The sequence below is a fragment of the Pezoporus occidentalis genome, unplaced genomic scaffold (assembly GCF_034315485.1).
Source record: "Pezoporus occidentalis ecotype Australia unplaced genomic scaffold, CSIRO_AGI_Poc_V1 ctg94, whole genome shotgun sequence".
NCBI classification, from domain to species: Eukaryota; Metazoa; Chordata; class Aves; order Psittaciformes; family Psittacidae; genus Pezoporus; species Pezoporus occidentalis.
This window is the reverse complement of record NW_026916304.1, coordinates 145652-172732: the sequence shown is the minus strand read 5'-3', so window position 1 is coordinate 172732 and position 27081 is coordinate 145652. Positions and strand designations below refer to the sequence as shown.

General features: G+C 41.7%; 1 protein-coding gene and 1 long non-coding RNA gene across 3 annotated transcripts; one reads left to right on the top strand and one right to left on the bottom strand.

Moving 5' to 3' along the window:
* Positions 1–5550: 5550 nt before the first annotated feature.
* Positions 5551–25650, top strand: ALG14 (ALG14 UDP-N-acetylglucosaminyltransferase subunit). Its single transcript, XM_062606128.1, has 4 exons — positions 5551–5730; positions 8008–8159; positions 11971–12093; positions 25272–25650. The coding sequence occupies exons 1-4, from the start codon at positions 5601–5603 to the stop codon at positions 25500–25502; spliced, it is 636 nt and encodes a 211-aa protein (XP_062462112.1). The 5' UTR covers positions 5551–5600; the 3' UTR covers positions 25503–25650.
* Positions 18655–20764, bottom strand: LOC134157312 (uncharacterized). 2 transcript variants are annotated; one of them, XR_009962279.1, is made up of 4 exons: positions 20655–20764; positions 20092–20376; positions 19917–19991; positions 18655–19389 (listed from the first exon to the last, which is right to left on the bottom strand). It is a non-coding gene; the product is annotated as an uncharacterized LOC134157312 (long non-coding RNA). The 2 variants fall into 2 exon arrangements; XR_009962278.1 differs by lacking the exon at positions 20655–20764 and having other exon boundaries at positions 20092–20416.
* Positions 25651–27081: the final 1431 nt, after the last annotated feature.

The following is a 27081-nucleotide window of genomic DNA, read 5'->3' as shown; positions in this document are numbered from 1 at the left end:
CCACACTGTCAGATGTGGCAGGTTAAAGAAGCATCTGCTTGCAGTGGGGCTCATGCCTGTTAGAGAAGAACATTTTCCTCACAGATTGCTGCTTTGAGTCTAATTCATTAGACCCAGCCTTCTCCCTCCGTTCCCACTTCCAAAGACTGCATACAGAGAACCTATCATTGTCAGAAAGAAGGAATTATTTCAATAGTGGGAGGGAAGGTTACCTTATTTATTGAGTTGGTGTAAACTCACAACTGCTTTGCTGTCTGGCGGCAGTTAGACACCACAGCTCAGCAGTGGAAATTCAAGTGTAAGCAATGGTAAATGTGAATGGGAGAAAGCATTCATTTTTAATAGAGAATAAATCTCATTATTTGGGGAATTTCATCCCACCCTTTTGGCTATTTGGGACAAGCAGTGTTTAACTGCGTGCAAATGCTGCGTCTTTGTATCTAAACAAATGACAGCCATTTTAAATATATATGAGATGTGCCATTGTACCAGCAAGCACAACACTAACTATAATGCTGACATAAATATTGCAGGTGTCATTGATTGCAAATACAAACCAGGACTGTATCAGATTCCATTCCTATAATTGTAATGAGTCACAAGAAGGCAAAATTGCACTTATCCCAATGTATTTGAAAGTAACTGCTGCAAAAAAGGGACACGTTTCACCACAGCCTGGCTCTGATAACATCCTAATTTCTGCCATCAAGTGAGAACAGCCAGCATCTTATATATTAGCTCATGTATCAGATGCCTGCTTCACCCTGTCCCCAGTTGATTCCCAATGGTCTAATCCACTGATTTAATTAAAAATCCCTTTCCTTCCCAACAGCAGGACTTTTTGCAGCTTGAATTTCTCATTTTAAAGAGGAATCATTAGAAACCCAGAAGTCCTCAGGTTTTCTCTAATCAAAGAGCACCATATCACTGCTCTTTATGTTTCTGAACACCTCAGAAGCATATAAAAATAAGTAATTGTTTTCTGCAGAAAAAAAAAGTTTACTTCTATAACATACCTTGTTTTTCAAATCACTTCTGCTATGAATCTATTTGCTAAGAACAGTATTTAGATAGATTTAATGCATGGCTGAGGTTTAACATGACAAACGGCTCCACGTTACCATTTTTCCAGTAGCAAAGCCTCAGTAAGAGGTTCCTGCCCTTTTCCTCACTAAACTCCTTCTACCATTTCGGTAGTTTACCTTCAGTTGTGCTAATGCAACTGCTTGTAAAGCTGTACTCTAAGCCAAAACAAGGCAAAATGACCTCATTTAAGAAAACAACAGTACAATCATTCTTGTTCATCGATCTACTTTGAGAATTCATAATTAGAAGGAAAAGAAAAAGCCATTATTCACAATGCCAGTTAAGAAATCATTAATCTAAAATGTATTTCAGTTGCATGGAAAGACTCTCTTGTTTAACAGTTAAAGTTAGATTACTTATGAGTGGAATCTCAGAATGGGAATGGTCATCGGATAGCCAAAGCTGGCTATATTTCATTTCAGGGAAAAAATACTTTTGCTAATATTCCAATTGCAGCCTTTCCTATCGGAGCCAACAGAACCTGAAACACAAAGAAAGCAAGCTTTCCTCAGCTCAATTTAGTACTCACCGGTGTAACTTTCAAAAGGAGACATGCACCAGATGTACTAGCAAGCTTCTGCAGAGAATATTCACATAAAAAGGATAGCAGCAAGTTTTTCTTTGGAACACTGTCTGACAAGCAGTAAATGAAAAAAAAATTACACCATTTTATAAAAGCCTATTTTTTCCTATTCAAGAGTTTCAAGGTTTTCTTTTGGACAACAGTGAGCCATTACTTAGAATAAGCATGGTTTATTGCTCCTCCAAGTAAAGAAGTTCAAAGCTAACTTCCTGCATTAGCAGCAGTTACCAGAGACAGCCCTTATAATTACTGCCCTTGTATCACTTTCTGTCAAATGACTTTTCAGGGCAAGTGCTTCCTCCCAAACAGGTTACATGTTCACTTGCAGTATTACTTCTTTCTACAGCTACCTGAAAGGAGGATGGAGATAGGAGGGGGCTAGGCTCAGCTCCCAAGGAATAAAGGGGCAGGACAAAAGGAAACGGCCTCTAGCTGTGCCAGGACAGCTTTAGATGGAGCTGAGGAACAATTCCTTCCCCAGAGGGTACTCGGGCATTGGAACAGGCTGCCCAGGGCAGAGCTGGAGTCACTGTTCCTGGCAGCGGTCACACACCATGTAGACAAGGCCTCAGTGCCATGGGTTAGTGGTGGCCTTGGCAGCACTGGGAACGGTTGGACTGGGTGAGATGAAAGGTCTTTCCCAGCCTGGTTGATTTGATGATTCCAATTTTACAGACTGGAGAATGGTATCCAGCACTAGCCACTGCCTTCCTCACAAAAGTCCTATACTTCACCTGCTTCACGTTAGTTAGCTAATGTGACCATGATCCGCTAAACTTTGGGAGAGTAACTTCTTTTTCATGCTTTCACATGCATGTCTGATGCTGAGGCAAGGTATTCTCAAGGAATAGATAAGAATAGACAGATAGGAATCAATCACCAAGCATGCAGCCCAGCTGAATGAGTAGAAAAGAATCTGCTTGCTTCAGGGCTCTTCCAGTTCTTGGACTGAAGCCTCCCTGGTCCAAAACAAGAGAGTGGATTTGCCATGAGGAGAAAACACAAATACATCTATGTCCTACTGAGAAAAGACATGATTATCAATGTCGTACTGTAAATGGGATCTTCATGGGTTCTACTTAATCTCCAGGAAGGGAAAAAAAATACCTGCAGAATTTTATGGTGACTAGGTTGCAGTCTGTTGCTTCACTCTTAAATGGTTACTTTAACCAGTGTCACCAAACTCCTCCCTCAAGCCTTGCAATCTGCTCTGGATACTACTTGAAAGCTATATTCCTTATTCAACCAAAATCCCCAACGAGTAAGAACACTTCCAGCACTTGTTCTATGAGTTTATGAGGCAAACTTGCTGGTTAGGTTTTTAGACTCCTTGAAAGTCAGGACTTTTGCTTTGTGCCCAAAGAACTGTCAAATCCTCAGATTTCAACTCCAAAAGCAGGTATGCATCACTCTTATTGTTCCTCTTGTTTTTAAATGACCAGCCTAGGGAAAAAAAAACCAACAAACACCTTTCCAACTTTACTGGCTTTAGGTCTGTTTCTCATTACTTCCACCAAATAGCCTTGCAGAAGAACTCTGTATAAGAAGGGAAGTATGTGCATGCAGAAGAATTAACATGAAAAGGAGGAAGTCAGTTGAAGGGGTACATGACTCTGTGCTGCTGACATTCCAGGGCTGTTTCTCTGAATAAAATGCCTAATACAAAGCAGTTCTTTCACACTCCTTACAGCAGGAAAAATAAGTGCAAAGATACAAAAAAGCCTTGGGGAAAAAATCCTTTAATAATACAATTGCTAGCTACACCCCCTGTGGCTACCTGGGATACATTCTACATCAGTGATGTTATTGTCACTGAAAAAGCTGCAAGAGGGGTAAGATCACCACAGAAAACATAGTATTTAAATTCCTACAGAACTTATTGTCTTGTTTTAACATAGTTTATTTTCTCAAAAAGGACTGTGGTACTTTCTTCCTCTTTCTTCTGTAGTTTAGAGACTTGCATCTCTATTGTCCCTAATTCTTAGTTTTATGTAGCTAATTAAGTGGAAAGCAAAATGAATTTATGCATGATCAACAAAACTATTAATTAAAACCTTGTTGCTTCCAAGTGTCAACGATGATTAAGCAGTGAGGTACTTTTTGTGAGGTTACTCATTTGGGTGGCAGACCTTACCATAGTAACGCTGGTTTTAATAGTCTCTGCTTAAAATAACCTCTAAATTATATGTTGCACTGGTGTGAAGAAAAACAAAACCTAACCCGTAGAACTGCGAGACATAAAGTAGAAAGATTCACTTCAAACCCCAAGATGGCAAAGGGTAGCTAAAAAGTGTATTGATAACTTGTAAATTATGCACTAACTATTGGAATCTACCACTGACAGAAGTTTCTGCTAAAAATGAGAAAGAAACATTCAGCTTCCAAGGCTGGTGGGGATACAGAAAGCCCAACTAGTTCAGAATGAAAATAAACAGCCAGAGAAACCACAGCAGACAGATGCAGTATTGCACTGCATCTGATCTATTGTGTTTGTGCACTTGAGGTACAAGTGCACAGCTCTCATGCTTCATATGCTTGACAAGTCACCCCATAAAGTAATAGCGTCAAACCACTCCAAAAAGGTATAGAGTTCACTGATCATGGTTCAGAAGAGGAGGGCCTTGGTCTGTAGCAGACAATTTAAGGGCAATGATGAACAAACTCTACTGTTTCCTAGTCCTAAAATGCAGTATCTTACTCTTTCTAGCAAACAAGTATGGGATTAGTCTGATGGCTGAATCATCACCATGCCCCCAACAAAGAGCAGCTGCTGACAGAGATGGAAAAGAGTGCTGATCTATCATTCCATACTTCTTACTCAAATAAAAAGCTAAAGCATTAGAAGTGAATGGAAACAAGAATAGCGAGACACAGTGAAATATTAGCAGTCTTCATTTTATGTGTTACTGTAAGCAATGTATAGTTGCATGTAAGCATACATACCAGGGTAAAGTTTATGCTGCTCATGCTTGCCAATTCCTGCAGGAATCTGTACGTGCCAGTTGTAGCCACATGACTGCTTCTTCAGCCTCTATTTCTGCACTTACAAATTAATTAAAGCATCAGATCTCTTTCAGCAGACTGCAACCCATGTAGAAAGGGCAGACCAGGGCCCAGAGGCGTGGCTCAGCATGCAACACTGTGGTACTTATTTACCCTTCAGGTCAAGCTCCAACATAGGAGTATTTATAGCATCACAGAATGCACTACATGGCAAAGACCTTTCAGCTCATCCAGTCCAACTCTCACCCTAACACTGCCAAGGCCACCACTAACCCATGGCACTGAGGCCTCGTCTCCACGGTGTGTGAACACTTGCAGGGACGGTGACTCCAGCCCTGCCCTGGGCAGCCTGTTCCAATGCCTGAGCACCCTCTGGGGAAGGAATTGTTCCTCAGCTCCATCTAAACCTGCCCTGGTGCAGCTTGAGGCCGTTTCCTCTTGTCCCATCCCTTGTTCCTTGGCAGCAGAGCCCAGCCCCTCCTGGCTCCATCCTCCTGTCAGGCAGTTGTAGGGAGCGATCAGGTCCCCCCTGAGCCTTCTCTGAACTTCTCCAGACTGAACCCCCCAGGTCCCTCAGCCGTTCCCCATCACACTTGTGCTCCAGGCCCTGCACCAGCTCCGTTGCTCTTCTCTGGCCCAGCTCCAGCACCTCAATGTCTCTCTTGTAGCGAGGGGCCCAGAGCTGAACACAGGATTCGAGGTGTGGCCCCACCAGTGCCCAGTACAGGGGGACAATCACTGCCCTGGCCCTGCTGCTGCATTGGTGCTGATACAGGCCAGGATGCTGGTGTCCTTTCAGAGCTCCCGGGACGCGGCCGACGAGCAGCTGTAGCCGCGAAGGCCGGTTTCTGAGGAGGTCTGAGCCACGCCGGCTGCCGTACGAGTGAGGTGGTACTGGGCGGGGCGACTGGACGGCTGCCTCGGCGCCATGGAGCCCCCGCTGTCTGTAGCCTTCCTTCTCCTCCTCCCCTTACTGCTGGTCTCCTTGGTGCTCCTGGCGAGAAGGCGCCGCAGCCGGCGAACACCTCCCTTCAGCATCCTGGTGGTGGCCGGCTCCGGTGAGTAGGAGATACCGGTAGCGGAAGCGGGTCCCGGGCAGAGCGCCCGCAACTGGCTCCAGGAACTACAACTCCCGAGATGCAGCGGGAGCCAGGGAGGCGGTCAGCAGTGTGTCCTGGTGCATGCCGGGAGCTGTAGTCGCGGGTTCCGCTACCGAGCTCATGGGAGGCCCTTCACTCCCTCACGGCGGCTGTCCCAGGCGTTCGGGTGCCCTCAGAGCCGCCGCCTGCCTTTGGGGTTGTCAGAGTCACAGAATGTTATAGAAGGACAGAATGGTTTGGGTTGGAAAGGTTAAAGCTCATCTGCCACAGCAGGGACACCTGCCACTAGAGCAGGGTGTTCCAAGCCCCTGTGTCCAGCTTGGCCTTGAACACTGCCAGGGATGGGGCAGCCACAGCTTCTCTGGGCACCCTGTGCCAGTGCCTCAGCACCCTCACAGGGAAGAACTTCTGCCTTAGATCTAACCTGAGCTTCCCCTGTTTCAGTGTGAACCCATCACCCCTTGTCCTATCACTACAGGCCCTGATGAAGAGTCCCTCCCCAGCACCCTTGTAGCCGCCTTCAGACACTGGCAGCTGCTCTGAGGTCTCCATGCAGCCTTCTCCAGTTCTTTAGCTCCTGATTTGAGTAACTGTTAAGCTTCACCTTTCTTTGGAGCATTTTCGCCTGTATTTATGTCTGCCAGTTGGGTCTCTGAGCCTTCCCTTCAGAAGGCCCATGCGTATCACCCAAGTCACTGACAAATGTACTGACTAAACCAGATGTGAGGCAGAGCTGTGCAGCTGCTTGGTCTTCTGACAGAAAGTGATTGATGGCAACTCAGGGGGAGGCTTTCCAAGTATCAGTACATCCCCTACATACCTGTCATTCTGCAATGATTTTACCCAAGCCACATTCCTCTGGTTTACTTGGGAGAGTCTGCCACTGTTTTCCAAGTGTGTCACCCCACACTAAGAGGTCACATACATCTACTCCTTGTTACCTCCCAAAAGTCACAGGGCAATTAATTTGCCCCCCCCCCAAAATAAGACTACCATGAAAATTTGCCATTGCTGTTCTGTGAATACTCAGATGATTGCATTAAAACTTGTGAAACTTCAATAAACCATCACTCACAAGAGAATCCCAGCAGATACTGCATGAATTTCTGTGGGAAGGTGGCAACCTCTCACGTCTAATGCAGCAGCGTAGCTCTAGCTGCTTGTAAGCTGTTTGTCAGCCAAGAGTGCTTGGCTTATATAGCAAAGATCTTGTAGGAGGTTAATGACACTGGGCAGCAGGAGGCAGTAGGAATGCATTTAGTTTACTATTTTGGCCTGCAACTTCCAGCAGAGTGAAAATCAACACATCCAGTAGAGCTTATGCACATACTTTGGGGTGCAGTTTGATGGTAAGCTGATCCAGCCCAACAGGCAAAAGATGGGATGGCTCCACTTTACCGACACAGCCATTTTTCCCTTTGCCACTGTTACAGGCACTCCTGGAGCTCCAGTTCAGGAAACAAAACTGACCAAAACCAACTCAAAAAAACACCCTGCTCCAAAAAACTACAAACACAATAAATACACCCTCCCCTTCTCCCCAGGTCAATGACACTTTATCTACCCAAACAAAGTGACCTTGCAGTGCGAAGGTTGTCGGCACCCATTCAAGGTTAAAGCATTTGACTGGAGCTGGGCTGTTTCTTCTGCCACCTCTTATACTGGCTTAGCTGCAGAGTGAATTCGCTGCTTCCTTAATTTCAGTGTTATGAGTTGGGGTAGTGCAGCCCCTGCTCTTGCAGGTCATAGGACTGAGCACTGTCAGTCTCATGGGTCAGTGGGAGTTATGCTTCCATGGCACAGCTCTGAGCTGGATCCTGCCCACCTTCATTTTTTACCATTGCACCATAGTATGGCTTTTGAGTATGGACTACTACAGTATAACTGCCCAGGTGTTTTTGCAGGACGGGACATTGAACACAAATGCCATACTTCTGTGAATCCTGCTTCAATCCCATTTAACTAAAAAACTTCCATCAATACAGTCTTGGGGGAAAGGTTGGATATGATGATCTTAAAGGTCTTTTCTAACCCAGCTGATTCTGTGATTCAGTGGGAGCTGAACTGCCTTCATGTTAAACACTCTCAAACATCCTGTAATTGAATCCTCTACTCTCAGAGGAGTGTCACTGATAATAGTAGTACTAATGAGTTTTAAATGGAAAAGTGTCTGACTCAGCTGAAGAAAGTTACAACATTTCTCATATACTAACTGCAGTTTACTTTGTTTTACAGGCGGGCACACAACAGAAATACTGAGGCTACTGAGCTGTTTGTCAGAGTCATACTCTCCCAGACATTATGTTTTTGCAGACTCAGACACGATGAGTGAATCTAAAATACGTTCCTTTGAACAAAAAAGGGCTGAAACGTTCTCCGCTTCCCAGGTAACTTGTTAAAGATGCTTTTGTACAGTAAAATGATCTTAACATGTAATTCTAATTCAAGATAATTCCAAGATTATTCTTTAAAATGATATTTTTAATACCAACAAGTGCTTTGGATTTTCTAGGTATTGAGAATCACTTGCACTAAAGTTCAGCTAAAGGTGCCATTCTGTACATATTGCTTTGTATCATTCTAAAAGTGAACTAAACAAACATGATTAATACTGTACTAAAGAGATACTGAAAATGGAAGTAAATACACCTAAAAATAGCAAATGCCATTCTTGCTACCAGTTTTCACTTTCTCTTAGATGGTCTTTACCTTCTGTTAACATGTTAATCCCATTTAAAGCAATGGGGGAACATAACTGTAGTGAAAGTGGCTGTACAAGAAAAGCATGCTGGAAATAACTACCTTATAATCTTGTAAACCAGCTAGCTAAGTGCTGTTTGGAGCTATAAAAATACTGGGGCAGGAATACGGTGGGTTTTTTTTAACTTTAAGTTTAGTTTGGCATTTCCCTCAGTGACATAATGTATTTTTTAAAGAAATTGTATCTATAGATGTTTTCTCTAAGTAAACCTCCGTTGAAATTGTATTACTTTTGTGTTTTAAAATCAAGCTTTAGTTACATATGCTTTAGAAGTATACAGTACCTCTTCATGTCAGATAGTTTTTTGGTTGATGACCTGAGCAAACGCTGAACTCCTAAAAAGGATGAAAACATCATGAAAATATCCTCTTTATCTCTTTTATCAGATGTGTTCTTGCTTTGAGCTAGTTTGCTGTATGATTAACAGACAGCAGTATAACTGTGGTGACTTGAAATGTGATCTGATGTCCAGTGAAACTAATAGAAAGTTAATATTTTTGCTTAGAAATGGGAATAAGTACAATGGAAATGAACTACAGAAATCTTAGTTCTTTCGAACAAGTAGTACAACACACAGTAAATTATTTATGTGGTACTGAATTCATATGGTGCATGTTGTCTTCAGCAGTGCTTGTGGGACAAAACGTAGTACCAATGATTTGCAGAACAAAACCTTTTAATGTAAGCCTTAGATGAGCAATAAGGCTCACATAGGAAGGACGTTTTTAACTTTGTTTACCCCACTTCCTACCTTGGAAGATGAAGTACAAGCAGCTGAATCCAGTGGTATGACTTTGTTTCAAATGGAACATGGCAGTTCCTTCTCTCATCGTGCAACAAGGATGAAAGTTTAGTAAAGTGACCACAGGTATTTCCTGTTCAGAGGAATCTGGTTTTGGTGATCAGCCATTCACACTCATGTGAAAAAATGTCCAACCCTACTTATTAAATGTATTAAAAATATATATTTTGACTATTAAAAGATTATGCAGTTTTCCACTAGTTCACTTAGTTGTGCTAAGCAATTTCCTTCATACCCCTTCCAACTGCTAACAGATCACGTAGTTATATTTTCCTTCAGCATTAAAAGCCAGAGGAACATTTTTGGCTGCATCTGATTCTGCTGTCTGGATAACAGATGCTCATTTTCCTTTGACCATTTTTTTTTTCCACTGGGCAAAAGTATCTAGAGTGGAAATGGAAGGCAAATTTTGGGAAGTAAAGGCCACATGACTATAGCATACATTTGCTAACTTTCAGAATGTGCTTTTGAGGTTTAGCACTGGGAATGGTGGAGACCATCAAGCATTTCAAAATCATGTGTTAGTAGCTTCCTGCAGCTTTGAATAAACAAAAGGGAAAAGTCTGAGAGCTTCAACCCGTTCCCTTCCTCATCTTGTAAAGGAATTAAATCCTTACAGAACTAAGGACTGGAAAGAAAACATAGTAATGACCTAAGAGAAAATCAAATACTTCTCTTTGATCTGTGGCCTGTTGTAAAAGCTACAATATTTAGGGAGAAGGAAGGGAAGCCAGAATGAGCATCTTGCTTGCAAGAAACAAAATGTTGCACCTCTACCCACTAAGTCTCTTGGGAAAAAACATAAAATCCAGAATGGCTCCTATGAAAAGGCTCTGCTCCTGCTGTCACTTGCCTCTTTGTTCTTTGCTGCCCTCTTAACCACAACTATTCTACATGGATGCTCCCAGAGCTGTTAGTCAGGAAACCTGCTATGCTCAGCACAGAGAACCTGCTTCAGCTCCTGCTGGCCTACTCTAACAGCAGAAAGACAACTTACTTGCTGACTGACAACATGGAATTCTTCACTGGATCATATACCCCCATTTCTTATATCTGAGATGGGCAACAGGAGTAACTAACCTTTACATATGCTTGTTTGACCATGTGTTTTCAGTTTTATATCATGCTATGAAATCTTGTTCCTCAGCATGAAAACAAACTACATAAGCTACAAATAAACCCAGTTTATTTGCAAGCATTTCAGTATATTCAGTTGAGCATGTTATGTTATGATAATTCACGGCAGAGGCAGTTTTCCACCAACTTTTCCTTGCATGCTTGCAAAACAACAGTATTTAACTATGATGAAGAAAATCACATCAGGTTTTCTTGGCAAATACTGTTTAACACCATTCTTATAGTGAAAGGAGCATCTGAATAGTGCCACCAAAGCTTGATCTGCTTAAAAGTACCTTATCATACGCCTGTTTCTTGCAGGACTGAATACTATGCAAGGGTCTGAACTCCACTTACAGCATTGCTTTTATCACTTGAACTCTTCCAAAGCTTTAAAAAGCAGAGGCAGTGATAACCAGAATACTGTGGAATGGGGAGCAGGGGGCATGTTTGGTTTTCCATATTCTGTTGTCAGACTAATGCAATCAGAGTTTCAGCACCTGCAAAGAAAACATAAACCAACCAGTTCACAACATCTGGTAATGCCTTCCAGTATCACAGCAATTAAAGAACCTGATCACAATGAAATAGGATCATTTCAAATTAATGTAATATTCTGCATGAAGTGAGATGGTGACCATTGTCCACATAGAAACACTATGACAACATCAACGAACAAGTGCACTGCAGCCATTATATTTGTCTTTCATTTAAACAGTCACACATTCCATTGGTATCAGGACTACCTTCTGATATAGCAGTAGTTTTTAGGTGCAGTTCCTCTGCATCCACATTAAAGCCATATGCAAAGAGTGCAGGAGGCCCAACTACTGTGAACTGCCTACAGCATTCTGAGACAAAAAAGAAACCACGTGTTTTACACACAATGAATAATCTCTACTTTTTCCTAGGGAAAGAACAAAGAAAGCTATTTCTTAAACTTATTTTTTATTTCATGATAAGATATCCTTCCCTGTTTCTTTATGCAAATATTTGAATATGTATCTTACCTATCTTTTCACTGCTCATTGAGTTCTCATTTAATGGCTAGTGATATTTGCTGTTACATTTTTAATAGTATGCACTGGACATTAGCTAAGAAAAGTTGTTACGTTTTCTGCTGTGTAAATCCACAAGGAATTTAAATAGACAAAAGAGAGTCAAGTCACCGTGTTCGGATCAGACCTAGATTTGTGTCTCAGTGACCACGAGGTGGGGCACTACGTTAACATACTGTGGGAGAAGCTGCTCTAGCTGCGTTTGTCAAGTTAGGAATGTTTTAAAGGAATGCGAGAAGAGATTGAAAACCAGATAGATAGATCTAGTATTTCATTTTACTTTCTGCCACGATTGCTAAGCACGACACTGAATAAGGCATCGGAGAGAAGGTTTCATAGCCAAACATTTCCAAACTGGATTTAAAACAAAAAGTTGTCACAGAGAGATGTAATAACTCTAGAGAAGGAGCAACAACAGCCTTAGAAAAATAACAGCTCAGTTTATCATGCTTCTCTTTCAGTTCACCCTCGATCGCATTCCCAGAAGCCGTGAGGTTAGGCAGTCTTGGACCTCCTCTGTGGTAACAACGCTATATTCCATGCTTTACTCCCTTCCTTTAACGTACAGACGGAAACCAGATTTGGTAGGTAAAGTAAATTTTAACTTACTGGGAACTTGGTATTCTGCATCATAGAAGCATTTGGAATATCAAGACTGTATCTCATATGTATACTTAGATTTACAGTTCACAGGAAAAGTATGTTTTGAATGTAAAATTAAAGCTGAGAGAGCTATAGCAGCAATATATCAAGAGAGAACACGTTGCACTGCCAGTGAATTAGAGTAGCAAATACCAGTTTCCCCTCTCAAAGACTGCAGGCAACGTCAGAGACTGTCACTCCCTTGTTAATACTGGAAGAGCTAACACAAACCAGGTTGCAGGTTCTTGATAATATCTCTTCAGGACTGCAACAGCACAAACTGTGCCTGAAAGCCTGGTAATCCTGTTGGCTGTCTTGCTCCTGAAATGGTAATGAAATCCAGGCAGAAATCTATACAGATTCGGTTCTTGTGCTTACATGGACTTCTCAACCTGTATGCATAGTTACACCCACAGAGGATATTTGTAAGCAGACTTGTTTTAGCTCTCTGTGAACTGTATGGCTAATCCTAAAGAGGCTCTTTGTATTTGTGATACTTTGACTGTTTAGAGAAACTGCTGTGTATAATTTGATGTCACTGGCTTCAGTAATACTGCTTCAGTTCCTATCAGATCAAAAGCTATTTGCTTGCTGGAGTCTTCAGAGCAGTTTAGCATGCAGAACAACAGAAGCAGCTTTCTGCAGTTCTTGTTTTTCAAGCCTATTCTGAAGACTGGAGATAAAGTTGGGAGGGAGGGAGGAGGTGGCATACCATGCATTTCACAGTGATTTTAACCGGGGGTAAGGGGAGGGAATAATAGAGGGGTGTTTACATGAAGCAGACATCATTAGAGCAAATGCAAGTAACATATTTAGAAATCACTTTTTCACATCACTGGGTTTTGGTTACTGTCAATATTTTTTAACTTAATATTGCAAAAAATCTGGCAAAATCTCAATCTCACTGTGTAGCTTAATCTATTACCAAAAGTGGCAACAGGACTCAGGGATTAAAATGACACATATCATCAGTGAAAAGATTCGGTGTGGTATCTGAAGCAACTGGTAATATTGAATTAGCTTTAGAAGAAAAGGTCTGTGGTGAATTGCAGCTCCCCCTACTCTTGGCAACATGCAATGCTTCATAGTTAAAAACACACAAACAGAAAGGGTGGGACAAATGCTGGTGTTTACAGGACTCATCTATGATTTCTGGCACAGAAGTCAACAGCCAAGTTTAGAATAAGCAGAGTATTACATCACGCTGAGAACTTCCTATTTTTAAACAGTAAAGCTTATGGGTACTGTACATTTACAGTCTTGGCAACTGTTGTTGTTTAACTGGAGGAGGGACTTGTAAGTCATTTATATGTGTGAGTGATTCCCAAAGCTTTACACTTGCTTTTAGGCTTGTCAAAAATGTGTGCAGGTTTGAAGCCTTCTCCAGACACCCAAAAGCTAGAGAAAAGCAAAAATGTTGCAGTTTTCAAGGAGTGCAGGACAAGAGAAGTACTGCAAAGAAAGCCCTAAACCATTACGTGCACAAAGGCAAGATGTGGAACAGATAGGCTTAGGCTGGCATAACTAGCATATCTGTGGAGCCAGAAGAGCTGTAAAGGGGAAACAGCAAACCTAGCTGCACAGGAGTTACTGTATATGTGCTTATTTACATGAGCACTGTGTCCCCTTTGTATCTCCCGCTGATCTTCTGGCAAAGTTTCTTAAGTTTAGTTTGCATGAGAAATCAGTTCCGTCTAAACCTTCTTCAAGATAGTGAGTTCAGAAAGAGCTAAGCAACTTCCAGGAGACCTCTGCTGTCTTGCAGGACTTGAACCATACTTGAAATGGGCCCACAGGGAGTTTAAAGAAATGTAAAAGCTTAGTTGTTCAGTTTGAGATCATCTTCAAGAGGCCCATTTCCGAGTTACAGACATCTGCTTTCTGCAAGTTAAGTCCCTTTAGAGATATTAAACCAAATAACAAGATGTCAGAAGTCATGATCAGCTTGTTTTCCTATAGCTAAGGACTATAGAAATATAGGCGTTACAGTGGTTTGCAGGCATGTGTATGCTGGGCAGCCTTAGGCTTCCTATGCAAAGGCCTAAAATTCCAGGAAAGAAAGACTTGTGCCAGCACACTTTGCCTACACCTTCCTTTCCCCACAAAAGCTTTTAAACCCATCAATTGCAGACAGATTTAATAGGTAGTCATAGCCTCAAAGACTGCAAATTCCTACCATGAAAACAGTTGGTCAAAGAAGACTTTTACTGCTTTCACTGAAAGGCTGAGAAGAAACATAAAACCAGAATAAGATGTTAGAAGACCTACTTTCTAGGGAAAGATACAAATTACACCAATTTAGTTACAGAAAATAGGACGAGACACAGAGATTTCTCACAAAGACAGTTACTGAATGTTGCACAGTTTGATGTCCAAGGAATAAACTAATGTTACAGCCTTCTTATAATATGGATTAAGTCAGTAAGCAGAGGAAACCAATCTCCAGTTCTTCTGCTGCTTACAGAACTGTTGTCATTGTCTCTAGGCTGACTTGCAAACCCCGAAACCAGATCTTCAGGTGACTTAGTCCTTAGGTTGTATTTAACAAAACGTGATTATTCCAGTCATTCTTACACACCTGAAATTCAAACTGAAAACAAAGAACATGCGGGTACCATGCAGCAGAATTGCATCCAGTCCTTGTTTTTAGCCGTAGATGGGCTACAGTGGGCTACAAATGGATAGCTACAATAGAATCATAGAATAGTTAGGGTTGGAAAGGACCTTAAGATCATCAAGTTCCAAACCCCCTGCCATGGGCAGAGACACCTTCCACTATAATGCGTCACCCAAGGCTCTGTCCGACCTGGCCTTGAACACCAGGGATGGAGCATTTACAACTTCCCTGGGCAACCCATTCCAGTGCCTCACCACCCTTATAGTAAAGAACTTCCTCCTTATATCCAATCTAAACTTCCCCTGTTTCAGTGTGAACCCATCACCCCTTGTCCTATCACTACAATCCCTGATGAAGAGTCCCTCTCCAGCATCCCTATAGGCCCCCTTCAGACACTGGAAGGCTGCTATGAGGTCTCCACGCAGCTTCTCTTCTCCAGGCTGAACAGCCCCAGCTTCCTCAGCCTGTCTTCATACAGGAGGTGCTCCAGTTCCCTGATCATCCTCATGGCCTCCTCTGGACTTGTTCCAACAGTTCCATGTCCTTTTTATGTTGAGGACACCAGAACCGCACACATGATTCTAAATGAGGTCTCATGAGAGCAGAGTAGAGGGGCAGGATCACCTCCTTTGACCTGCTGGTCACGCTCCTTCTGATGCAGCCCAGGATACAGTTGGCTTTCTGGGCTGTGAGCGCATACTGCCGGCTCATGTTCATTTTCTCATCAACCAACACCCCCAAATCCTTCTCCTTGGGCTGCTCTGGATCTCTTCTCTGCCCAACCTGCAGCTGTGCCTGGAATTGCTCCGACCCAGGTGTAGGACCTTGTACTTGTCATGGTTAAACTTCATAAGGTTGGCATCAGCCCACCTTACCAGCGTGTCCATAATTTGATCCGTGATTTGCTCTCCTTTAATATAATGAAATTTCACCTAGAACTGTGCCAAAATGCTGCAGAAGGCTCCCCTCATTAGTGGGCTGCACATCCTGGACCCCTAGGACCAGACTTAGTTTGCTTTTTTGGGAAAAGTTCTCAGCAGTTCCTACTGCCTTAGTGCTCTGCAGAGCTTGAAATAAGCAGACCTTTTCAGATCACTGCTATTTGGGAAAACCTGGGTTAAATCAGGCAAAGAAGGCAGTCCTTCCAGAACAGGGCCTCCTTCCCGTGGGAAGGCCATAGTAAGTAGTTTACATTTGCACAGCAAGTACAACAAGCTCTGCTGTCTCCTTCCCCACCAGCTGTCAGCTGAGTGAGTCTCTCCTTAAACTTCTTTCCAGAAGCCTGAAACCTGCTCAGCTGATTATGCTTCCAGCAGCCTACCAGTTCTTCTATGCCTGCCCATCCCATCACACACGCTTGGTCCCCTGACTGGTTAAATTCACTGCAACAAGCTTCTAGAGTTGGTGCAGAAGTGTTCACATAGTAAGCTATATGAAAGAGGATCATTATTTCCTTTAGCTAAGTTTTTTCCATTCTTTATGCCCTGCCCACAGATGTCTTTATTTCATAGCACTTTAACAAATGACTAGGACAAATAGTAAGTTATTGTCCCTTATATCACAGTTCTTATTAGAACTTTGTGGAAAGCTACAAAAGCTGGGTGGTGGCATTTTTTCCTCTATTCACTCCATAACAAGTGAACCTTGTATAATGCAGTATTAAGACTATCTGGTGCATTCTTTTGTATGCTGAATCTTTCCCCACTATTTATAATTCTTTTGGACCAGATTGACAATATGTCTGATCTACTCTTGTTCTTCTAGGATCAAAACAGTCAAAAGAAGCAAGAGTAAGAACATTGGCTTAAAACCTTCAGTGATTCAAATCGTGTAGTCTAAAAAGGAAACAAAAGTCATTGAAATTTAACTTCTCAGTGTTAATGAAAATATGAGGCTTACTCACCCCTCTCTACTATCTTGTATGCTGTGTACAGCTACCCTGCAGCCACAATGCGAAATTACCTTTTGCTGAACACATATGATAAACATCTAAAGCTATCCACATTGGTTAGTTTAAAGCTAGGTTACTGCTCTGCTCTTTCTGTGACTGCCAGTTAGACATGCCTGTAGACACTGCATTTCAGAGGGATGACAGAAGTAGCAGTAAAGAAGAACTGAGAGCTTAGATTTAAGCAGAGGTTAAACTAAAGACTATTCAGACTTAATTCATCAGCTCTCAGATTCGTTGCGAACCGAATTAATACCTTGGTCACATTTCCATTTATAAAGCATGGTTCGAAGTAAACAGTCTTGCTATATCTGACCACTGAACCAGGCCACTGCTGTCAGTCAGCTACAGATGGCTAATACCTCTAGATTTTGCATTGTGAAGACATTTCAGGTATTTGATGTGGATTCTCACTGTATCGACTGCAGTGATTAAGCAGTAGACTCAAAGATGTTTACATACGTATAAAGTACCAATTTTAGCTAACCTAAAATACTGCAGTCAAGCTCTAGTTAAGTGAATGCTTAACTAATGAAAGACACATTGAGATTTGCAGTTAAAGGCTCATTTTAGGCCATGAGTAGTAATATGTATGATTATATTTAACAGTCTTTTGACTTGATTTTTCCTTTCAAATAGAGGCAGGCTACTATACTAAGCAGTACTTTTTAGTATCAGGAGATAAGCCATTACTTTTAAATAGGCTGTAAAAGTTTCTATGGCACTTCTCATGGTGCTCTGACCAAGACACTTTAGTCAGGTTCAGACTCAGCCAAGGTGACACTTAGAACAACTGCTTGCTGAAAGTACTATTTAGTACCTAGTGACTGTAGCTACAGATGTACTTCAGTATCTACAATTTCATTCAATAGCAAAAGCATTTCACTGAATTTGTTTATGACCACCTTTTTCATCCACACAAATTTCCTTTAATTCCTAATAATTTATCAGCAGCAATAAACCAGAAACCCACTCCATGGTAATGCAGGTAGGGAGTTAGTTTATTCTCTAGCCTGCATCTGCCTTGGTAATCTTGTCCTTTTTTAACCAAGCTTATATCCACCTCCCACAGTTAATCACAAGACTCACTGGTGCCACTATTTCTTGACACAAACTTCTGGCAGAGCTCATGATGTTTGGTTGGTCCCACTGACAGTGTGGGTGTTAATTTAATGTTTTAATAACCAACACTTAACATTCCTACAGACTTGACCATTAGCATCACTTTCATACCTATCATTATTTTCAATACATTGGTTCTGTGTTTCTCAGTTTACATTTGGCAACTAGGGTGGGGAGTGTGCTGATGGAAACTACCACTCCAAAAACCTTTTAATCCCAATGACAGACCTGCCACCTTTCATCTGAGATGCAGGGCAGTTAAGTGGGGTGCCTAAGGTTAGCTTCATCAAAAAGAAATATATAAATAAGTCAAGCCTACATGTTTCTTTATGCGTCCAAATCTAGATTCTCTCCCTTCACTAAGTTGTTGCCTAACTTCTGAGGCTCTTAATGACCCCGGTTATCTTCCTTTTCATCAGTAAAGCCCCCAGGCATACTCAGAACCAGACCTGAGCTGTTTAAGTGTCAAACAGCCGGATGCACAGCCTGAGCAATGCTGAAGTACAGAAACTAGGAGTTTCCCCTCACTGCTTGGTATATGGATGCTGATCCAAATCGCATCAGCTGGGCCTCTTCTCTTGTCTCTTGCCCCTGAGGACATTTGGGTGGTAAGACTGGGTCAGACCACTAAATACCTAGAAGGCAGATGAGACAATGCCTAGTGCTGTTGCAATTAAATCCTGTTGTTAAGTCTACTTCCTGGCAGCTTTGTGGAAGCTCTCCTTTCCTCCCATAGGAAGATCCATGAGGTAGGATTTTTGTCTTCCTCTCCTTCAGGAGAACGCTTATAAAATAAGAGTTGCAGGAACAAGAGAGTTGGTGATGCTTCCCAGCATATTTAATTCTATGATGAAAATAATACTCCAAAGTAAAGCAATGCACATTAGAAACCCAACGGTGCAGTGTGCTGATTTAAGTCCCCGCACTTCCACTTCTCTCTTTCCTGTTCTGGCATTCACTGATCTTATTTATCCTAGTTAAGAAATCTGCCTGTAGGACCACACATGTCTGTGCTTGTTTTGAACAGCACCTTACCTGCTGTGTGTACTGTATGATGGCAACAACAGGAACTGTGCCAACAAGATACACAGAAGGGTACTAGAAAGGTTTTCATGGCAATGCTACAAGCTACAGATGATAGTTGCTGACCAGCCTGAACACAAACTGTTGCTATAGAACACTATCTTCTTGCACTCCTGATGAGTCAAGTAATTTAGACAGTAGAGGATAAGAGTGTGCCCAGATATAAAATCAATTCTACCTTAATTACCCATTTACATCAGACTACACATCTAGGTATTTTTTGTCCCAGCCTGTATTCTGCAGGGAAGTTCAAACAGCAAAGAGGGTGTGAAGTTCCACGTGGTTTTATATACAGCTTGTGGAGGGAAGTGAACTGGGTAAGATCTTCACTCTTCAAAAAGAACAAGGCAGTAGGTAATTTAATGACCTTTATATTGTTCGAACAGAACCTGAAATTCTTCTTTCTCCTGACCAGTTGCAGTAATAAGGAATTGTTGGAAAAGGTTCCTGCCTTTTTTGGTTTTAAGCCTTGAAAAGAAAAAAACAACCCATTAACAATTCTAAGCTAGCATTCCTTGAGGTTCAAAACTTGAATTCTCAGACATGCTAAAGAGCTAGACTAGCAAAAGCTTTAACAAGAACACTCCCTCCCACATGCTCAAGTATTGGAGCTAAGGAGAAATCCCTCTCCCAAATCCTCAGAATTCTCTTGTTTTCCCGAGTAGCAAATAAATTTATATTCCCTGGAAGAGACCTTACTTCTGTCCTAACTGGAGTACCTCCCTGGGGGATAAAAAGTGTATCTCTTGAAACCTTTTAGAATTACTCATTTATGGCAAAAAAAAAAACCATTTCTCTCTATTTGCCATGCAGGCTTTAGCTGTCATCGAAGTTACCAGCAGAAATTGTTCCTTCATGGATACGCCCTGCTATGTCTGAGCATATTTAAAACCCCAAATCTATTCAAAAGAAAAGAACATGCACATTTTCTCTTACTCGCAGAACATGATACTGAAACAAACAGCATGCAAATATAAAAGCAGTACTCTCCATACCTGGAGATCTTCACTGAGAAGGAGATGCAGGAATTTTGATGCACACTCTGTGATAAGTAAATTGTTTTCCCAGTGCTAAAGTAGAAAACATTGATGTTAGAGAAAGTTAAGTGCTATGCCCCAAATCCCATGGTGAGTCCACAGCAGAAATGGGAGTACAACCCCAGTTTCTTACCTCTCCAGACTTGCATCTTGGTCATGAGCTCATGAGGTAAATCTACTTACAACTAAAATTGGTATTTGTTCACTGATGCTTTTGTTAGTTTGATTTGACAGTTACAGCATCTCCACTATTAAGAAAGCGGGTCCCACAGCTGCAGGGCTGCAATGCCTGGGAGCTGTTCAGGCTACATTGAGCACTCAGTGGAACCAGGTCCTTGGGAATCACAGGTAGGAAATGGGAACAGCTGAGTCCAAGAAGCCAGATTACAGCTGCCTTTGTAGGTAGCATTCAGTGCTTCTGTAGGGGAAGGGAATGTATGTTCAGCTGGATACTTCACCTCAGTGTGTAGTAAGATAATACTGAAATCCAAGCAAAGCGTGATGAGCTCATGACATGCTGTGATTTACATAGCAGAATACAAATTAATTCCTTGCAGATTCTCTCTTTTCATGCCACAGAAACAGTCAAGATCCCCCCAGCAAAACAAGAAACACATCAACAAACCCATTTGGTATTGCACTCTGAAATCATCAAAGGCAAGAAACTCCTGCAGTGTCAAAACCCCCAGCTCCTACCTGATGAATACAGGAATCCAGGTTTTTGTTTCTAAATGACGCCTTTCAATTGGAGTTCAGATTGGTTTCCCACTTCCTCTCTTCCATACAGCCTTCTTTTTTTATCCCTTTGCCTTCCTTAAAATATCAGGAAGAGCTATTCAAATCTCTGACTTTTCTGACAAATCTCAGAGGTATCTTCTTGGCTTTTGTATCTCTACAGGCTGAACAGTTCCTTTTTGTTCCCAAATATTAAATAGCCATTGAAATGAAGTATTTATCATCAACAAAAGCCAAGTTTGAGCAGGCCATCAAAAATACAAAATTATTAATAAATTACAGGCACACTTTTGTTCCTGAGAAGCAGAAAATACCTAATTGGGCTTTTTCGCAACACTGGTCAAAAGTAGCTCTGTTTTCTTGCCTAGATATACAAAGATGATGCAGTTAACCCAGCTTGTTGGTACCATTCTGCTTGCCTTTGCCTCTTTTAGTGGTTCTCCATCACTACCATCTAGTCCCTTATTCTTACCTCCACTTATTTAGCATTGTGAGGAAGGAAGCATTACCAGCACTAAGGAAGCTTGAGGAGTGTCCTCTGAACATACTCCAAGAGACAGCTCCATAGGCAGCAAGCAATGCAGTCTTCAGTTCTCAAGCGTGCATCACCCTACAGCAACACTAATCAACATCCCCAGCCCTAGAAAGCTGAGTAGCTTTTCTCCAGGTGGCAAAGGCCAATCCCTGTGGAATTTATTAAGGAGAAGAGCAGGTGCCGACAGTTTATTATGCAAAACAGATCTCCCATGAGTTTTCCACTTTCTCCTAAGTTTTGAGGAACTGATGCTGTCCTCCAGTTGTTGTAATCTGTGAACATAAGCAGGACTCGAGCATCTGTTCATTAAAGATACACAGCAAATGTATGTTTACATATTGCTGAGGAAAACTGCATGTTTTCTGCTTTACTCATTTTTGTTTCAACTGGTGGCCTGGCATTTAATCCCGGTGAAGCTGTGAGCTATGCTTTCAGTGTTTGAGCTGGTAAATGTCATTCTACTACAGAGCTGCATTCACCAACTCTAAAGCAGCTTTTATCAGCAGCTGTGCCATGTGCCAGTGTTCCCAGTACGCCAGACTGCTGGCTTAGCTTGTTTTCTTTCAACAGTGGTAGAAAATATCTGAAACAGAAAAGCAACAATTACTCCATTTTAATAGGAAAGTGATTAATATGTAATTAGAGAGTCACCGAGTATAAATCTTGTATTCTGATCCTTTACTTTTAAACCTCCATTAATATACAGATTGTTTCATTTTATTGTACTGTTCAAAAGTGGTTACACTGACTTGGTAGAGGATTTTAATATGCAGGATTTAGTTCCTAGACCTAGTAGTGGAGGCGAATGCAAATGGTGCAGAGATCTGCAACACTACCTTCTGGAATGATTCCTTACAGCTTGCTGGCAACAAAGTCAGGTTGCCCGTTGACCAAGAAAATCCTTGGGCAGCTCAGAAGGTCACAGAGGCTCCTTCTTTCCCTTTCTGCTGCCTCACTGCAGAAGTCTGAACCAAATAAACTAGAGATCTGTGGAGACATATCTCATGCAACGCAAATATTCTACAGGCAGCCTTGTAGCTAAAGTAAATAGATACTGGGAAACGCTTACCCTCAATAGCTGGTTGACCTTGTAGAGGCCCTGGTCCTTTCTTGCCCAATAGGTGCTTGCTTTTTCTGCACAGTATACTGATGATTCCCTGAGAGATACTTGTGTTCTGCTGCAGGGGAAGAAACAAAAGCTTTGGTCTTTTCAAGGTGGAAAACACCAGTCCTCCAAAAGGTACTTTTGAGCAGTGTTTTGAGATTCACTAGTAGGACAGCTCATCTCCTTTTATGTGTTTAAGGGTGAATGTAGATGATTCAGTTCCTTTCCATCATCGACAAGTTTGTATACTGGAAGGAACTGAACAGCATACTTCTAGCTTATAGATTCCACAAAGGTTCCTCATCTTATGATGTACACACTTCTTGTCTCAGGATTTTCCCCTGTATCCCTTGATGACTGTATGATACTGTATTCCAAGCAGCAGGAATGCTGGTCTCCCTTCCTGCTGACAATGTGAGAGGGAGTAAGTAGGACTGGTCGGACCAGATTTTTGGAGGGGAATTGCCACTCCAGCACGTGAGCAACTGCACCATTTTCTAGGTACGACATGTCTCTGGACACACACAGAAGATTAACTGAAGGTTAATTTTTAATGATCACAACCCCAAATTCAGATAGGGTTCTATTTGTCTGGTGGCTTCAGCAAGTTTATACCAGTCTTTTTCAGGGGACAGTTCCTAAACCCAAACTTTTTAAAATAGGAACATCTATAGTCAGAGTATTTAATGGGCATTTTGGATATAGAGGTCCTATAGAGTCCCATGCGGTTTGTCTCGTTTCAACTAGTATGTGTGGAAGGGGAAAGAGCAGAGGATGTGAGTTACGATCAGATCATGGTTTTTTAGAGATGCCTAGTCCATAATTTTCCTGGTTCTTTTTCTTGCGTACAGTTACTTTTCCATGAATCCAAGGGATCTGAGAAACAACTTACAAGTTATAAACAGTCAGTAGAAGGTATAAATTGAGTGCATCATATCAGAACCTTGATTTAGTAAAGGTGTTTTATTATAATTTCAATTTTGATTATTGCTTTTCTGTTTTGCACGTCAACAAAGTAGTAACAGCAACTCCGTGTGGCCTTTAGAGCTACATACAGAGTCACAACTAGACTCAATTACTATTCTTTATTTACATAAACTTTACTTAGTTTGGAATTCCTGCTAGCATTTACCTCTGTGTGTGCATTTAGACACAGGAATACCAAATACCAGACAGGCTGGAGCCCCTAGCCAAGCTTAATAAAGAGAGGGGGAAGTAAGATGAAGTGTACGGCACAGTGGCTTGATAAAGACCATGAATGTAATACTTCAGCTTCTGGGCTGAGGAGGATGTAGGATGTCTGCCTGACCTAATTCGTATCTGTGACTGGTATGTTTTTGTGTCAGACTATGGAGAGTAAGGGACTGATGTCAAACTCTCTCCTTGCTTTAAACCAGTGGGTTGAGCTTTCAGACTAGATGGAAGCTGAAAGAGTGCAGAGCTGTCTGAGTCCAGACAGTGGAAGAGTGGCTGGGAACAGGGATGGAGAGGAAAACAAATACCAGAGATCACAAAGAAAATAAGGGGAGAGAGGATGGGTGGGATACATCTCAGACTACAGAGGAACACTGAAATGAAAGATACTTAGGAAAGGACAGGGGAGAGGACTAATGCAACAGAAAAAGGGCTTGGGGAGCAATGAAGATGAAACAGTATTTGTACTCCAGGTAGCTCCAGGAAAGGGAAAGAAGAGTTTCTGTTTAGCAGCGATGCACATTTCTGTCTGTTCACTTCAAGCTGAATATTTAATCTGAAATCAGGAGTCAGATTGAATATTTAACTCACCAATAAAAAACAGTAGTAAATCACTTTTTTGGACTGTTTTGGTGCTTTTTATGCACTTGCCTAAAGAGATGCTGCAGCAGGGACCCTGATGGGGTTTGCCTGCAAACACAGAACATTCCAACTTGATTCCCATGCCTATGTTTACACTACAGTAACAAATGCAATTACAGAGATACCTAAACATGCCTTCATTTCGGTATCAGTAGTCAAGTACCAGTAGCACAATCAACATCAGTGCACATTAATCAAATTTGGCAAGCAATAGGGTCATGATTTTCTAAAAGAAGGCTTTCGTTCCACATAACCCCCAGCTGTGCAGCAAAGCGCTGATTACATGGTAGCAGTTAAATTTAGTACGAAATTCTTTGCCTGAAAACAGTTTGGATACCCAAGAAGAGTGCCTTAACATACCCTGCTTCAAACCTTCTGCTTTTAAGCAATCTGCATGTCCGTTTCCCAGTGTCTAGAAGTGGAAGACCACTTTCTGTTACTGTTAACATTTTTAAGTGAATTTGAGCTCATCCGCTACAAGGATGTGACATGTATTTTCCGAAACACCTTCCTTCTGTATGCTTGTTCCTATGTTGTTGTGGTTTAAACCCAGCGTTTATTAAAAGCAAAACAAATGCAGTCATGCACATCAGTAGATTCTGATGAAGGTCCTAAGTCATCAGCACATTTTTGCTGAACTCCTGTGTGTTTTACTGACTTAAGCCAAAGTTCAAGAGGTTTATAACCAGATCCCAGCTTTAGTAATACTAATTAAACTTCTTTGGCCCTAAGCGGTGCACAAATCTCATTAGTGATACAACACAAAGCTGTGAGTGAGATTAGAAGCTGTTTAAGCTGTATACGCCTGAGTCTTCTGCTTCCTTCATAGACATGAACTGATTAACTGCGTCCTCTCAGAGCTCTTCTCCTCCTCAACGTGTAAAGAAAGATGATCTTTTTCAGCAGCTACTTTGAAATAATGTCTTTTGTTTGCCCCATTCCCCCCATTTTTCTTCATATTCACATGTCCCTTTTGTGCTTTCAGATATCCTTGGAAATATTTTGATTTGTAAGTGGAATGTGACATGAAAGCACACACTTCATTCTTCACCCTATGAAAAAACTCACGTTTTACTTGTGTAACATGTTTCATCTCTTTTAGATATTGTGCAATGGACCAGGAACATGTGTTCCTGTCTGTGTATCTGCTCTTCTCCTTGGGCTTCTAGGAATAAAGAGAGCAATCATTGTGTATGTGGAGAGCATCTGCCGTGTGGAAACTTTATCCCTCTCTGGGAAGATCCTGTACTACTTTTCAGATTATTTCATTGTTCAGTGGCCTGATCTAAAGGAAAAGTATCCCAAGTCAATATATCTTGGTCGAATAGTGTAAGCATGGAAGACAAGCTTTCCCTAACACAAACTCTGCAAGCTCCTCACTGAAGTAATGAATTCCTGTAGTAATTTATTCTCAAGGATTCCTGTTAAGAAATGAGTCTGGTGCTGGAGAAGGAGACAACAATAAAGATTTAAGTACATTTTTGTGTAGTTGTTTTCCTTGCCATCGTGTAGGTCTGTTCACCAATACCCCATAATGCCCTTAAGTCTGTGCCATGTCTGTTTTCATCTAGTTTTCCTGCTATGTGAATGGCAATTTTTGTCTACAAATAAATATGGGAATTCGCATGAATGTAACATTTCCTGTAAGGAAACGTTGTGTAGTCTTCTAAATTGTAAGAAACAAAGTCTTGTTCAGGCACAACAGCCTTTATTTCCTGTATGCTAGCAGTGAAGTCCCTAGTGAATCCTTAGAGTATAAAGGAAACAGTTATATTAAGTTGGCTTCATGACAGTTTGTACTCCACAGTCTTCCAAAACCCCCAAAGCATTAAACCAGTGTCATTTTTCCTCTGGGCTTGTCAAAGCCCTTATAATCTGTAGTGCATCTTTTGGAACCCATTGCTCACTTCTTAAGGTAGATAAAAAAGTGACAAGTGTCATGCTACAGGCACAGTACTTTAAAGGTGATTTAAGAAGTACTTTCTTCAAACCAAACATGCAAAAATCCTTAGCAGGTTTACATCATAGGGAGCAAATCATCACTTGAGAAAACTGAACTGGTTCAGGCTCTAACATACTAGTGTCAGTAATAGGGGAAGGAAGAGCGTTTTCCTCTTTTCCTGATACAGTGAATTTGACTTTATATCCTGTTTTCTCATTTTAAGCACCTTCCCTTCAGCGGTAAAATATGCACTTCAGATTTCGTCACGAAAAATGGTATTCTGTACATTGGAACCACTTCTAAAAGGTATTTGTTGGAGCAAAGCATGCGAAAGTCTACTTCAGCATTTCACATTCATCTGGCAAAATGTAACACTCCACACTGTTCCACCTATAAAGCAATATAAACACATCTGTCATCTGTACACACACACAGGGCTCTGTGTCTGGCTACATATACAAAGCAAATGTATGTGTATGTATATGTGTCAGACACATCTACAAAGCCAAAAGCTCGAAGAGGAGTAGAATCGCTCTACAGCCTGACTGTGGTGAAGCTGATGGCAGCTCCTCACTGTCGCAGGACCAGACTCACGCTCTGAAGCCTCTCCTCAGCCGGATGTCGGAACGTTGCAGCAGCTATTCTGGTAGGGAATTTAGCTGAACAGGAATGGTGGTTCCTGCTGTCAGGAGAGGAATAGTCTGCTTTATGCCGGAAGTCATCAGAAATCACCAGAAAACAGGAGGGAGAAAATTACTGTCGTGACATTGCAAGGCCCTGTGGGGAAGCCAGCCATCATAACCTGCCCAACAGGCTTAATAATCTTCAGCAGAAGTGGAGTGCCTTGATGTGGTCACGTGTGAGTTCAGGGAGTTTCTGTGGCTTTTAACCTAGATTATGCCTGAGATTAAAGAGCAGTTAAAAGGTTAAGACCGTGTGAGGAAGGCTCTCTGTGCATGTTCATGCTCGG

What these genes read in the sequence shown, in the direction of transcription:
- ALG14 (XM_062606128.1), top strand. Translation starts at nt 5,601, where the DNA reads ATGGAGCCCCCGCTGTCTGTAGCCTTCCTTCTCCTCCTCCCCTTACTG. An exon ending in AAACGTTCTCCGCTTCCCAG is followed by an intron (nt 8,160 to 11,970) that starts GTAACTTGTTAA and finishes CTTCTCTTTCAG; the next exon opens with TTCACCCTCGATCGCATTCC. An exon ending in ACAGACGGAAACCAGATTTG is followed by an intron (nt 12,094 to 25,271) that starts GTAGGTAAAGTA and finishes CATCTCTTTTAG; the next exon opens with ATATTGTGCAATGGACCAGG.